This window comes from Zosterops lateralis (genome assembly GCF_965231275.1).
Source record: "Zosterops lateralis genome assembly, chromosome: 5".
In the NCBI taxonomy this organism is placed as follows: domain Eukaryota; kingdom Metazoa; phylum Chordata; class Aves; order Passeriformes; family Zosteropidae; genus Zosterops; species Zosterops lateralis.
Genome location: NC_139766.1, coordinates 4,494,629 through 4,508,065, shown reverse-complemented (window position 1 = coordinate 4,508,065; position 13,437 = coordinate 4,494,629). Strand labels below are relative to the sequence as shown.

At 36.8% G+C, this 13,437-nt stretch overlaps 1 protein-coding gene across 2 annotated transcripts in view; it reads right to left on the bottom strand.

The window, feature by feature from the left end:
• Window positions 1-299: 299 nt before the first annotated feature.
• CTNNA2 (catenin alpha 2) overlaps window positions 300-13,437 on the bottom strand; it is a 470,001-nt gene continuing 456,863 nt past the window's right edge. For both annotated transcript variants that reach the window (XM_083861796.1, XM_083861797.1), the window contains one exon: window positions 300-957. In XM_083861796.1, coding sequence (XP_083717922.1) covers window positions 670-957 — 288 coding nt within the window. In that variant the 3' untranslated portion in view covers window positions 300-669. The remainder of the gene's footprint in view (window positions 958-13,437) is intronic.

The window sequence follows — 13,437 nt, the reverse complement described above, 5'->3', positions numbered from 1 at the left end:
TGCTTCATACTCCACCATAAGGAATTCAATTGGCAAAAGTAAATCTTCGGTCATATTAATGGGATTAATTGAAATGTGAGCAATCATAACACTACTAGAATATAAAGAACAAAATCTGGTTCAAAAGAAGCATTTTTAAGATGAATTAGTTTGAATCTGTTTTAAAAATTCACATACTATAATGAAGATGACTTAAAAGTTATATCATTTAATTATTGGGCCACACATTGAAGCATATTGGCTAGTACATTTTTGCACTGCAACAGAAGCAATACAAGCTTTATGGTCTACCATTACAATTCCATTTTTTTTTTTTTTTTGTTTTCACTTAATATACCTGCCAACCTAATGTTTCTTGCATGCATAAAAATTTCGGGGTTTAGACTTGAATTTATCATTTATTCCACACGTATTACCCCTGTGATGCAAATTCTTTGGCCAATTTAACACTATTTTTTAGTTTAAAAAGGAAGCTTGGAGTTAAGTCCACTTAACATCAGAAGGCAACGCCCTGAATTTTGGGCACTGCAGAGAGTTATTTACTGGAATAGAGTCTCAGGTCGCATGCAAATTGTCACTTTGTCCCCCCAGCCCCATGCCAGACGCACACAAGTCGGCAGGTACGCATACAAAAAGGAATATAAAACCCTCCTGGTAAAGCTCAGTGGTTTAGAATGAATCCATAGCTTTAAATTCACTTAAGGCCTGTACAGGGGAAATATGTTTCTTCTGGGAGCCTCTCCTCACTCTTGTCTGATATTCTTCTGGTTTTTCTCTCTTTACTAGAGGTTTCTTCTCGGGGGCCTTCATCTTCCAAGATACAACTGGAGAGTTCACTGCAGCAGTGCCATAGACCTTCTGATATTTAGTAGAAGCCACATATGATGCTTTCACTGTAAGGACCACAGCGTTCATCAGGTTTTTAGCTGCCTGGATGAGAGAAGTGGCACTGTCCAGCTACAAACAGAAAACAAAACGAAATATAGCAAGGTTACTCCAAAAGAAAATACAGCAAGGTCATCCCACGGCTGGATCACTGGGCTATTTCCTGAGTGGATCCTCCCAGATCTCATTAAAGATGGAGCAAATCTTCTTCCTCGGGGTACCCTGGAGCATCCAGCACTGGCAACATCATGCACTGAACACTAAAGGTGAGACTGTGATACCTCACGTTAAATTTTTTTAATAAGTTAAAGGAAAATCTTGTGTTGTCTGTGGGTTGTTTTTTTGTTTGTCTGTTTCCAGGTTTTTCTGGTTGTTGATTCTTTTCCTACACTTTAAGAAGTTTTCTGTTTTCTCACAAAAATCCCTTTTACTTCTCACTTAAACCTTTAAAAATTTACTGTTACATGTCAACTGCAAAACAGGTCAACAGGGATTTTTCCCAAGTGTTCCAGCTTGTTCTAATTATTCCTGTTAAGCCCAGGATAACACCCCCAGTGATGTCTACAGGAACAGTGTGAGGCCAGCACTGAGCTTGTTAGAGAATCCCATCTGAAAAGATGAAAGGAGGTTCTGAAACCCCTGCAGGAACAAAAAGATGAGACCGTTAACTGCAGGTTTTGGCAGCTCCTGTAATGCATGAGTTACTTCTGGTCTCAAGGAATGTTACTTTGTGGTTACCAGGCTTTTTGTGCCTTTGTGCTTCTCCCATGCACCAACCTGCCTGAGGTTCCTGGGTCTCCTCGGGATGTAAGAGCCCTTGAGGGCCTGCTGAGCTTCAAAACACTGGGACTTCCAGTCAGCAAACTTCCATCATACACTGAAGGGAAGTACACACATCCCTGGCCAAAATGTTCAAAAGGATTTCTACATTTAATGGGGACTTCCAAGGCAATGTCTCAATGCTCCATGATGTGAATCAGGCACGCGCCAGATCCAAGTGGATATTCTCAAAGTAACACGTCCTAAAAATACGCTCCTAGGGACTACAGCAAGCCAGGTTACTATTTATGATGTTCAATTATCCCTTTCCTAAAATACTGAAGAGTAGGATACTTTTTTATTTTTTTTTTTGTGATAAAGCCTTTCAGATATACCATGGAAGCTGCTTCAACTATTTATGTCTTTCCCAGACTGTAGGAACGATATGGGATGTGGTATAACTTTACCTCTTTGATTCCACCCCACACGTTCAGTTAAGTTTTTAGCTATTTTTAATTAGTACAAAAGGCTTGTGTCACTCCAAACCTTTCCTGCTCCCTGTTTTGGGAGCACATGGCTCTGTAATATAAATGCTAAGCAAGGTAAGCAGGACAAACAGTCACAGGGCAATTACAAAAGCCACACCATACTTCACCTCAAGCATTTTGAATCATTAACAGAAGAGTTCAGGAGAAATCTCCTTCGGAGTGTCAGTGACTGATGTGAACAAAAATAGACATTACAGAAAGCCTGTATTTCAAACCACATTAATCTATACTTACCTGGGGTGTTTTATTTCCTCTGCTTTGGCCTTAAACTCATTATGGTTCATCAAATACATAAACAGCTACATACAGTGAGGTGAAAACCAAAAAAAAAAAGGCATTTTAATGATATTCACGTACGTGGTGCCATTCCCTGAAATGCACAGTTAATTGCCTGCCCCTAGTAAATATTTTTCCTGGGGACTAATTTGTATTTCTGTTAGTAAAAGAAATGAAGTTAAAAGATGGAAAATTACATTACATGGCAGAAACATGACTGTTCAATAGAGAGTAATGAAATATAATCCAGTGTAGTGTTATTCTATAACCACACTGCTGCATGATTTATAAGGCAATCTGTATGTTTGTTGGCAAATAACAGATCACACTCTATTAAATTAGGATATTCTAATTTACTACAGAGATCTACAATCAAGCATTATTCATTGTTAAATGATTCTTTTTGAAACACTGGTGGATTGATATTGAATATAAAGTGATACCATCAAATAGTGTTTACTTCATAATCAGTGTGGATAAACTGAGTGGATTGAGCCTCTATTGCACATTCCTCAATGAATTCTGGTTGCTGAAGGTTTCCAACAGCTTCACATTTTCCACCATGCAAAGCTGTTTTTTACATACATTAAGAAACAGAATAATTAAAGGAAACATTTTAAAATTAGAGGGCACCAAAATATGACGCTTTAACTCATACACAGAGTTCAACCCACACCTCTGAACACAGTAATCACTAATTTTATGGACTGTAGTGATAAGGAAATGCAGAATCTTGCATTTCTTCAAGATCAGACCCAGGCTGCAATGACACTTTTTAGGAAACCACATTTTGTATTTTGGTGCCATTTTAACTCTCTTCGGTTTCAATATGCTGTTAGAGCAGATAAGAGCTGCCTGTTTTTACCATTATTAATCACATTTTAAGATGCAGATACTCAGTCTTTCACCCCAATATCCACTTCCAAGACTTGGAACCAGAAAAGAGACATAAAACCCCATCACAGGCTGTGAGTGTTCTCCAAAATCTGCTGGTGGCCATTCCATGCATCCAAGTTGGCCACCTAAGCACTTCCAGTGATTTCCTTAAGCCTCCAGCTCTTTGCTTGTATTTACAGCTCAGTAAAAAAGAATTAAACTGAATGAACATCATTCCAATTAACATTTAGATCTTCCTACACCACCGTGGTGCTCCAGCTCTAAGCTGTGCTTTGCCACACTGGCACAAAGCTGGAATGAGGCAGCAGTGAATCAAGCCCTGAGTGAGTTAATTCCTTGCAAAATCTGGGCACAGAAATGTCTGCACTTTTCCAAACGTTATGTTAATAATAATAAAAAAAAATTGTAAGGAGGAAAAATTAACATTTCAAATAAAAGCACCACTAAGAAAATTACTTCACAGTACAGAAGGCAACCTTTACTCCTTGTAATACCCACAAAATTATAGATATAGCAATGAATTTTGGTCCTAACAGCCAACAGAGCCTTTGACTAGCTGCACAAAATAATGGTGTTCTGCTGCTTAGACCTCTTTAAAAATATTTTTCCTGCTTTTAGGAAAAAAATAAAAAAAACAACCCAAAGCCCTCTCAACCATAAAAGATAAACTAAGGTTACTGTTCCACAAACCTCTAAGAACAGTGAATGCTGAGGAAAAATCAAAATTCATAGAGAACCTAAGAATAACTGCACTGGACCTGGTCAATTAGAATAATTAAGGTTGGAAAAGAACTGCCAAGAATATAATTCCAGGGTTTTCTTCTCACTAGAGAAAATCTTTCAGGTTTTGAGGAGTTTTTGAGCTGCTTATCAGCTGTTCTGCAATTTTCCTGCTCTGCTTGCAGAATTTTCCAGAATCTTGAGATAATCAAGATTTCCTGCTTCTTTTACATATACACATAATCTCAGTAAAATAACCAGCAACTGCAATAGAAAAATAGCTGAACAAATGGGAGGGAATAAAGCTGGAAATTTTTGTCCTTAACAGTAAAGCAGTGAAAAGAGATGTTTTCCCTGCATTGTCACACCTCTGTAATGGGGAAAAAAAATTACACTTTATGTTTTAGAAAGGAGAAAATCTAACTTCCAGAGATGTCCTCATATTTATAATAATAAATATCCATAAAAAGTAAGGAAAATTGAGGGAGAAAAACCCTGTCTTTCCAGTGAGTGAGGATACAGAATGGGTAGTTTTAAAAGAGCTGGTTGCTTAAGAGGGTCCTGTATTATTACTACTGATTTTAATAAACCTTGAAAAGTGGGTGAAGACATCAAAAGAATGGTAGATAGTTTCTAGTCTCAAAATATTTGAGCAATGAAAATAAAATGACCTGTGAAATTATAGGCCAGCTCAGCTGACAGCAGTCCCAAATTAAATGATGCAATGTCTGTGACAGACTCCATAAATAGAGGAAAGAAATGCAGTTAATGGTAAGAAAAGGGCTGTGTGGGTTATAATATTTTCAAAGTAACCTACATCATATTTTTGTATGATTAAACTTTGGATTGCTTAAAATAATGCTGTGGGTATAATTGGATCTTTGAAAGGTCTTTTGCTTAGTAATACATGACAGTTTGATTAAAAACTCAGTTGACACAAAACTAACAAGACACATACACAGAAGGATTCCAGGTTCTCTAGCAGCTGCTTCCAGGACTACATACACACATATAAAAAAAATTAGTGCTCAACAGTGATTTTCGCAGTGGGGTCTTGGAGAAACCATTTGGAGGCTTCACAATATTAATATTTCTACTAAAAACTTGGAAAGGAAGTCACTCATTTGATGAAATTTGCAGATAACAATTGGGAAAGTGTCAAGTCATGCAGAGGGCAAGTGATTGATACCTAATTAGCTGCTAAAAGCCACAAATGTAGATTTAATTTTGGCCAGATCTACAGCAGATGATCCCTAATTACATAATAAGGAACTTTATTCTCTGCAGGATCCCAGACAATCACTCCTTAAGCACACAAAAAGGAGGAGACTGAGGAAATAGGTTAAATTATCATATCCAATTTATCGTCTGTCCACAGTTACGGGATACTGAGTCCTCCTCTCTATGCAAGAACAATATTGAGGAATTGGGAAGGAACTTAAAGAAACTCAGTAACAAAAAACATCTTTTATAGGAAACACTCAGCCAGCTCTGTTTTTCCCACTTCCAAGTAAATGACTAAAAAATGAGTTGACTGAAACCAGCAAGTGCATGGTAACAAAGCTGATTATATTTCAACTTCCACAGGTTAGACAAAGATAAAACAAAACTTAATGTCTGAGAGGTGAAGAAGGTCACTTTAGTTATTAATTACCTGAAATTATTTATTTAGCAGCTATATTAATTAGTCACGAGAACTCATGAAAGATTGATTCTATTTCTTGAAATTGTGAAATCAATATTGGATGTTTTTGCTTAATATATATTAACTGTTGGACATTTTCAGTGCACATCAATTCAGGGAGTCTGTGCATCAGTTCTGCAGGAAGGCAGCTTAGATGGTAACAACAGCCCTATCCACCTTGAGAGGTATGAAAACAAAAAAATTATTATTAGGAGCTATTGATAAATAGAATTTGGTCTGGTTCACTTGTACAGATTGGGAGAAGCAAATATAATTTATTTTACACATTGGAACAGAACCTGTAGCTCCTCAAATACTCTTGACTAAGACTTGATTTGTGCACCTTCAGCAGGTGACTTGGGAATTCGGGGTGAATTCCTTGCTTCTCCTCCTTTCCAACGGCAGTTCACACTTTCCTGGACAAGGTACAGTTGCTCTTATCACACACCAAATGTCAATTGACAGTCTCCAGAGAAAACAATTGCATAAAACAATTCTGCAATTATGAACCTGGATGGTAAATCAGGAGTATAGATTTCTCAGATTGTATTCTAAAGCAACAAAACATTTTTTCCTCTCAGCTGCACTTAACAGTAAATCCATTCCCATGTACACAAGAGGTAGGCAAGAAAAAAAAATCTTCTTCATAAAATTGCACCTTTCTGTGGCACATTTCACACATAAAACATGACCCTGTTAGAGAGGGCCACCGCAGGAATGGCCTGTTTGCTATTCAGATGCTCTCCTCCCTATGGAAGGAGACATCTGCTTATTATCAGCACCACTGTGCAACGGCTGAGGGTCTGTTTCAGTCATTTCAAAATGCTCATAGGGCTCTTATTAGCTACAGCCCATTTTGGGAAAACTATCCCATATACTTGAAAATCTCTCTCTCAAAAAAGAAGTCTTTATCTGGAATGTAATGTGGCCACAATACTGCTAAAAATGGATCTGTAGCTACACAGAGGAAATTGTATTGTACTTGTCCTTTCCCAGCTATTTGTTTTCACATTTGACTTCAATTAACTTACTCCTTTATACGTGATGAATATTTAATTCATTCTGGGGGTAGTTGTGTTTTATAGGTGCCCAATCCACTGAATAACCCCCCTCATCTGCATTTTTTCAATTACAGGTAAGAAACCCAAGGGATTCCCAAGCCCATTTGGTTGCATTAAACAAAGGCTGCCACATCCAAGGACAGCAGAAAGCACAAAAATAGAGCAATAACTATGGGTATCTTTTGTTCTTCTATGGACTATTGTCATTTTAAAACATTTTAAAACATTACCAACTGCTGTATGATAATTTGCAAAAGCAGAAGTAAATAAAAATACTCCCAGAACTGACATTCCCAGTAAAAGGTAAACAGGCATAATAGAAATGCATTTCTACATTTGCTTTACTTATTCCAAGTAAATATATTAGTATTTTAGAAGCAAAAGCATAAATGACAAAATTATATCCTAATTCATTTGCTTTGAGAAGAACACTTAATGTGAAAGCTCATATTTTAACAACTGACATTGCAAAATGACAGAAAGACAATTGGAAACACCTGAAAGTTAACTAATTACCTAATTACCTGATTTATTTTCTGGAAAATAATTATTACTGGTGTCTCTCCAGCCTGAAGGCCCCAAAAGTGAAAGTACATTTTTGAATTTTTGATAGATATTAGGTTTTTTCTATTCAGGAAATCCATTTAGAGTGAATAAATTATTTCTCCAACACTACTGCTATGAAAAAAATTTAGAATTTTTCTTGTAGTTACCAAATACAATGTAGGCTATTTCCTCAGTATTTAACATTTAATTAATATCTTGTTGCATTCCTTTCAGAATTTAATGGGGGAAATTATTTTGACCCATAATAAAAAAAAATCTCTCAGAAACATTTAATTTTCTTTTTCTGCTCATTGTCTGCCATTTCACACAAGGAAAAAGATGCCAAACCAGTACAATTCCTACCACTCACCAGAAACTCCGTAAGGACAAGCAATCCTACACAGCATTGAATTCTTAAAATTCAATTGCTTTAGCAGTCTTTTTCATGCCACAGCACTGTCTCAGAACTCCCAGAGTCTGTTGCTGAATTAAAGTATTTCACAACAATCTGAAAGCCAAAATATCTGGGAATAAACCTCTACAGGACAAGGAATAAATCCTCAGTGAATAAAGGCGTTTTGTGGATGGGGGACAGGATTTCACTCCACAAATTTGGTTGTTTATACCACAGGTTTTCTTTGCTAAGGTTGAATGTAGAGGAAGAAACACTTTCTACATCAACCCACAACTGAGAAACATGGGAATGAGTCTTTTGTCACGATGACTTGAGGGCTTTTTCTTCCAAATCTTCCTCATTCTGCACGGAATGAATGTCTGGAGGATGATGCCAGGGGTGGAATGTCGTGGACAAAGAGCAGCATTGTCTAATGGTCATCACAATTCCAACACCACCTGAAGCAAACTTGGCACAATCCCATTGACAACTTCAAAACCATTCATTCTGCCCCATGGAATTTGCTCTGAGTTCTTGGATGATTAACAGGAAATGGAATTTTCTACGACTGATTTAAACCCAATATTCAACAAGATAAAACGTCTGCAGCAAGATGAAGTCCAAACTCTATCTGATGGGAGAGGCAAATTTCAACTATAACAAAAACTTTTTTTATATTGCCAGGGGGATTCCTGAAGAAAATTGGAGTAAGAAGTCTGTCAAAACTCAGTATCAAGCCCAATAAAAAAGCAATTTACACTAATTTACACAGGGATTCACCTGCCTGAAGTCTACCCAAGACACAACATTGTCTGAACCTGAGGTCACAGAAATGCACGGGCAGGTCTCCATCAAAAACATCAGTACACATTTCCATTATCATATCCAATTGCAGCTAAATCTGAAAAAAAAAAAGAGGAAATAGAGGATATCTAACTAATCTGTGCTACTGATCTCTCTGCTCTCAACTGGAGTTCTGACTTGTAATTTCAAGACAGAAACACATTTTAAAAGCTCAAAATAATCTAGTGCTGTTTCAAGGTGAGTTTTAGGAGCAAATCTTTTGTTCTTTATCTAAAGAACTGGAACAATAAAAAGGAAAAAACCATGTCTTTCTAAGGCTCTTACCTGAAAGGAGTCCCAATCATGTCTGGTTGGCTGGAAATTGTGCTCAGTGATAAAATGCAGGAGACTTTTGGATAAGAAAAAAAATCAATAAAGCACAGAAACACTCTATGCTTTACATGAGTAAATGTGTTATCTCCTGCTATTACTCCTGATTTTGTCTCAAAGGAAACAAAACAAAAAGCAGCATAAAGCGGGATTTACGACTGCAATGCTGAGAAATGTGCTATTTCCCCAAATTCTTCTTTAATTTGTACAAGTGTCAGAGCGGTATCTGTGTGTGATTTATCTCCACGTCTTCAGCCGTGAGGATCTGCCAGTTTTTGAGGCAAATCTGCTCCTTCAGCTACTTTCCTGTCTCTACAGTTGTGCTTGCCAGGTCAGCACAGGGACACTTTGAAGATAAGTGTTCCATGGCACAGCTGGCTTTTCTCAGGGAAGGGCTGGGAAAAAATGCATCAAACACATCAGAATAAATAAAATTAAATAAAATCTTGTTGTAGAATGGAAGATGATACCAGGAAAACTATTTCTTGCTTCCTAATGTTTACCTGCTGTTATTCATGTATATTTTATGTCTTGCAGAAGCAGATAAAGGCCTCAATCATTCAAGATATTGACCATTTCTGAGGTGCTAAAAGGATTTTACTTCCTTGGAGCTGAGGGTCCTTCCAGTGTTGTTCAACTCAATCAATGAAAACATTCCTTTCTCTGTTTCATCCCCTGAGCACTTTCCAGGACTTTACAACAGTGTGCAATAAAAAAAGAAAAATTAATAAAATCAAAACTCCAGAACAGTCTTCAAGGGAAAACTCTATTTCAGTCAGATAGAGCTGGCTTAATCATATGTAACAAGTAATTTCTAATGGAAATTCTATAATTTTATACCAAATAAATTATTCATTATTAATTGTTCTACTTATTTGGCCAACTCAATCAATGGTTAAACAACATTCAGTAAGTAACAAGAGTTTCCTACTAGAAGGAATTTTTTCCCTGGTCAATTACTGAACAAAGAATTTGTAAATGCATCTGTTCATTACATTTTTAACTTTAGCTAACAATAAATGTCATTAAAAACTATTAAGGCAGGTAACAATTACCTGTTCTTAATTACTGCAAGCAAATGAAACCAGAACAAAACAGAAACATTTGTAAAGGCTGTTGCAATTCACAGGGAAATAACAAGTAAAGATGACAGCAAATTGAGAATAAATTGGAATGAATAAAATCTCGCTCTGAATTCTAAGGGCTCATTTTTATTACTCATGTTTTATTATGCAAATATTCTTTAAGGATGAAAAGAACCTTTTGAGGTCATCTAGTGCAATGCCTTGTTGAAAATTTGAATTACATGAGGATGTTCTGGATTTTGCTGAAATTTGGGTATGTCCAAGGATGGATAATTTCACATCTCTGGGCTAGAGAATTCCACCCTGCACTTGAATTTCACTACCCTCCAGTTAGAACTTTTTTACCTTATATCTAATTGGTATTTCTCATGTGAAAACTTGTTTTTACTGTTTTTCCCATCACTATGACTATGCAACTCTGACAGGTCTGGATCTGGTTCTTCTAACCCCTCCTGAGAGGCAGTTATAGACAACAATATCTTCTATGAGCCTTCTCTGTACATGTGCAAATGTATCTATGACCTGGGTAGATGATTTTGGCAATCTCATTTTCACTGCTACAAGAGCAAGTGTCCCATCCAAATGGGAAAAAAAAATAAATAAGAGTAATTGTAAAAAAGGAGGAAAAAAAAAAAGAGTAATTGTAAAAAAGGAGGAAAAAATTTTTTTGACAAATTTCTAATAGATCACTGAAATTGTTTAAGTCCAGTACTACTCTCTTCAGAAAATATTTGTGTTAGGGATTACAAATTTACCCAGAGTCTCTTTTCCTTTGCAGTTCAGTACTTTAGGTAATATTTTCCCTGAGCAACAAATGCAGAAGTACTGGTGCCCTTAATGATTCAAATAATCCAAATGATTCCTGTGCTCCTCATCTCAGAACAACCATCCCTCCACAAAAAAAATTAATTCAACCACATCTCCAAATCTTACCACTAATCCAGAATTTACGTAAAGGAGATGAAGGTACAGACTTCAGAAGAATGGTGAAATGAAAAAGCACTTGCAGATGCTTTTTTCTTAAAAAATTCTTACTTAAATAGTGTACATTAGTCATGGTTACCTACAGGGTTGACTGCACTTAGTTGGCATCAGAAAAATTCAAACTGAGTTTCTTTCAATATTAGTCATGACCCATCATGGCTGGTCCCACTTGAACCCCCAGATATTTTTCAGATGCTTCTTATCGACCAATTGCTCTAGGAAGGAAAGCAGGAAAAATAGGGTTGTTACTAAAATCCATTGATTTGGTGTGTTTGCTGACTGAGTTAAAGTGTTCAGAGTCTTCATTTCTACAAATTAGGTCTTATCCTGCACACAACCTACTTAACTTCAGGTCCTGGAGAAAAAGATTCCAGACTCCTTTTGTGTTTGGTGAAGAAGTCCAGGAACCATGGAGCACTCGAGATCTTTCATGGGTTCTTTCTCTACAGAGATGGGCCAGAGCATTTCACCTTTTAAACTCAGTTTAGAGATCCCAAATTGAATTAGAATCCTAAAGATAGTACAGTGAATCTGAGCAGGTGGTCAACATCTGCAAAGACCTGTCCTTGGATTTGTCCTAGTGGTCCAAGAATTCAAACAACCGAATGAATGTTTTTGAGACTGTTTTCCTTAATTCTCTTTTGGTCATTAAAAGTGTCAAATGGGTGAAGTCCACAAACTACAAAACACACAAATCTCTCCAACCTCCAGAAACTAAAGAGATCAGAACATCAAGAAAATTTACATAGATAAATGCTCCTTAATAAGCAATTAAAAAAATTCTGTTCAGAAAAAATTAGGCATCAGCTTAGTTCACAGAAAGCTGAATTTACTTACATATCAATATAAACCCTCAAAAGAAGCCCCAGGCTAAACTTTCGGAGTCTGTACACATGGTTTAATTCACCTGCTCATGCCTCTGTATTTTTTCAGGTATTACCAATCTAAGCAGTTGTCAGTGTCTCCCTGAAATAAGAATCTCTGCCCTCTGGAAAGGGCTCTTGACTTCCACATAAAGGAAGGCTGGAGAAACCATCTCAGATGCAGATGTTTACACTTGGCTAGATGAGTCAGTGTTCATACAGCTATAGAGATGAGAGCAAAAACCTCTTCATAATTCAATTACAATCTTTCTGAATAATAAAATAATCAGTTTCCATTACACCAGAGACCTACTCTCATCTTTTTGCACTGCTTGAGTGGGGCAGCCTCCCACTGTTACTGCAGGATTTCTTTCTAATTCTTTTTCAAACCATACTTAACTTGGGCGAAGTCTTTTTCCCGTTGGTTTTTTTGGGGGGAGGGATGGCAGTATTTGCAGTTAATTTGTTTCTTTGGGGGTTATTTTGTTGATTTTGGTTGGTTGTTTGGCTTTGGTTTTATTTTAATTTGGCCATTCAGAGCAGAAACTGGAATATCAAATGGAAGACAGAGAAATGCTGGTCTTGAACATTAACTGAGTCATGAAGGAGAATATAATGTTTGAAACCCATTGTGATTCTATACTGTCGTTTCCTGCCTTGAGCGTGGCTCAGCATTATTTGTAGAAAGGAAATATTGACAATATTTAGTTCTGTTTTCAGTTTTACCAGGGTACACCACGTGTTTGCTTTGAGACACTCAGATGGGACTGATAGAAATCCAAAGGATTTTGATTTAAGGGAATCACGTTTAATGTCTTTGAGTGCAACTGGCCCAGGATCAGAAAGTCCAGGGTGTTAAGGCAGTCCTGGTTTCCTCCTTCCCCTACACTCAGTTCAAGTGCAGCATTTGTGTTGTAAATTCAAACAAGCTGAGGTTGAGGTTTAAAAGGACTCCAATTTAAATCAGCATGAAGAGTCCTCTAGAATGCTGTGCACTGTCATTGTGACTTCTCCTGCTTAACCAAGATTAAATCCACACAATTTGTGTTGAGGCAATGGTGTTAAACCAGCCCAAAACTGCAGTGAGAAAGGGCAGGGGGAGAAGCATCTCTTTGCCAGCTGACATGGTTTGGGAACAGATGGTGCATTTCACAGCTCTCCCTCACTTCTAACAGAGAAAAAGAAGGTAAGAACCAACCCACAAAATTTTAATTCAACTGGTAAGAGAAACCAGCCTGGAAAACAGTGGAAAAATTGTGAATTTCACATAGCTGCTTTAATCATACTGAGAAACATGCTTGATCCCTGTAGATGACCTTACATCATTAAACTATTGCTCACCCTTTGCCATTTTGACTGAGGAATAAATCTTTCATTTAAATGTTGATCTCTTTAAATATATAGGTGTAAATAGGCTAGTTAATATATTGGGTTTGTTTTGAGATGATTATATGCAATGTGCTTGCAAGTATAAATTTTTTAAGAACACTGCATCAAAAATTAACTTTCAGTTTGCTAATAATTTATGAAGATTTAACTCATTTGAATTAGCATGTATTGGA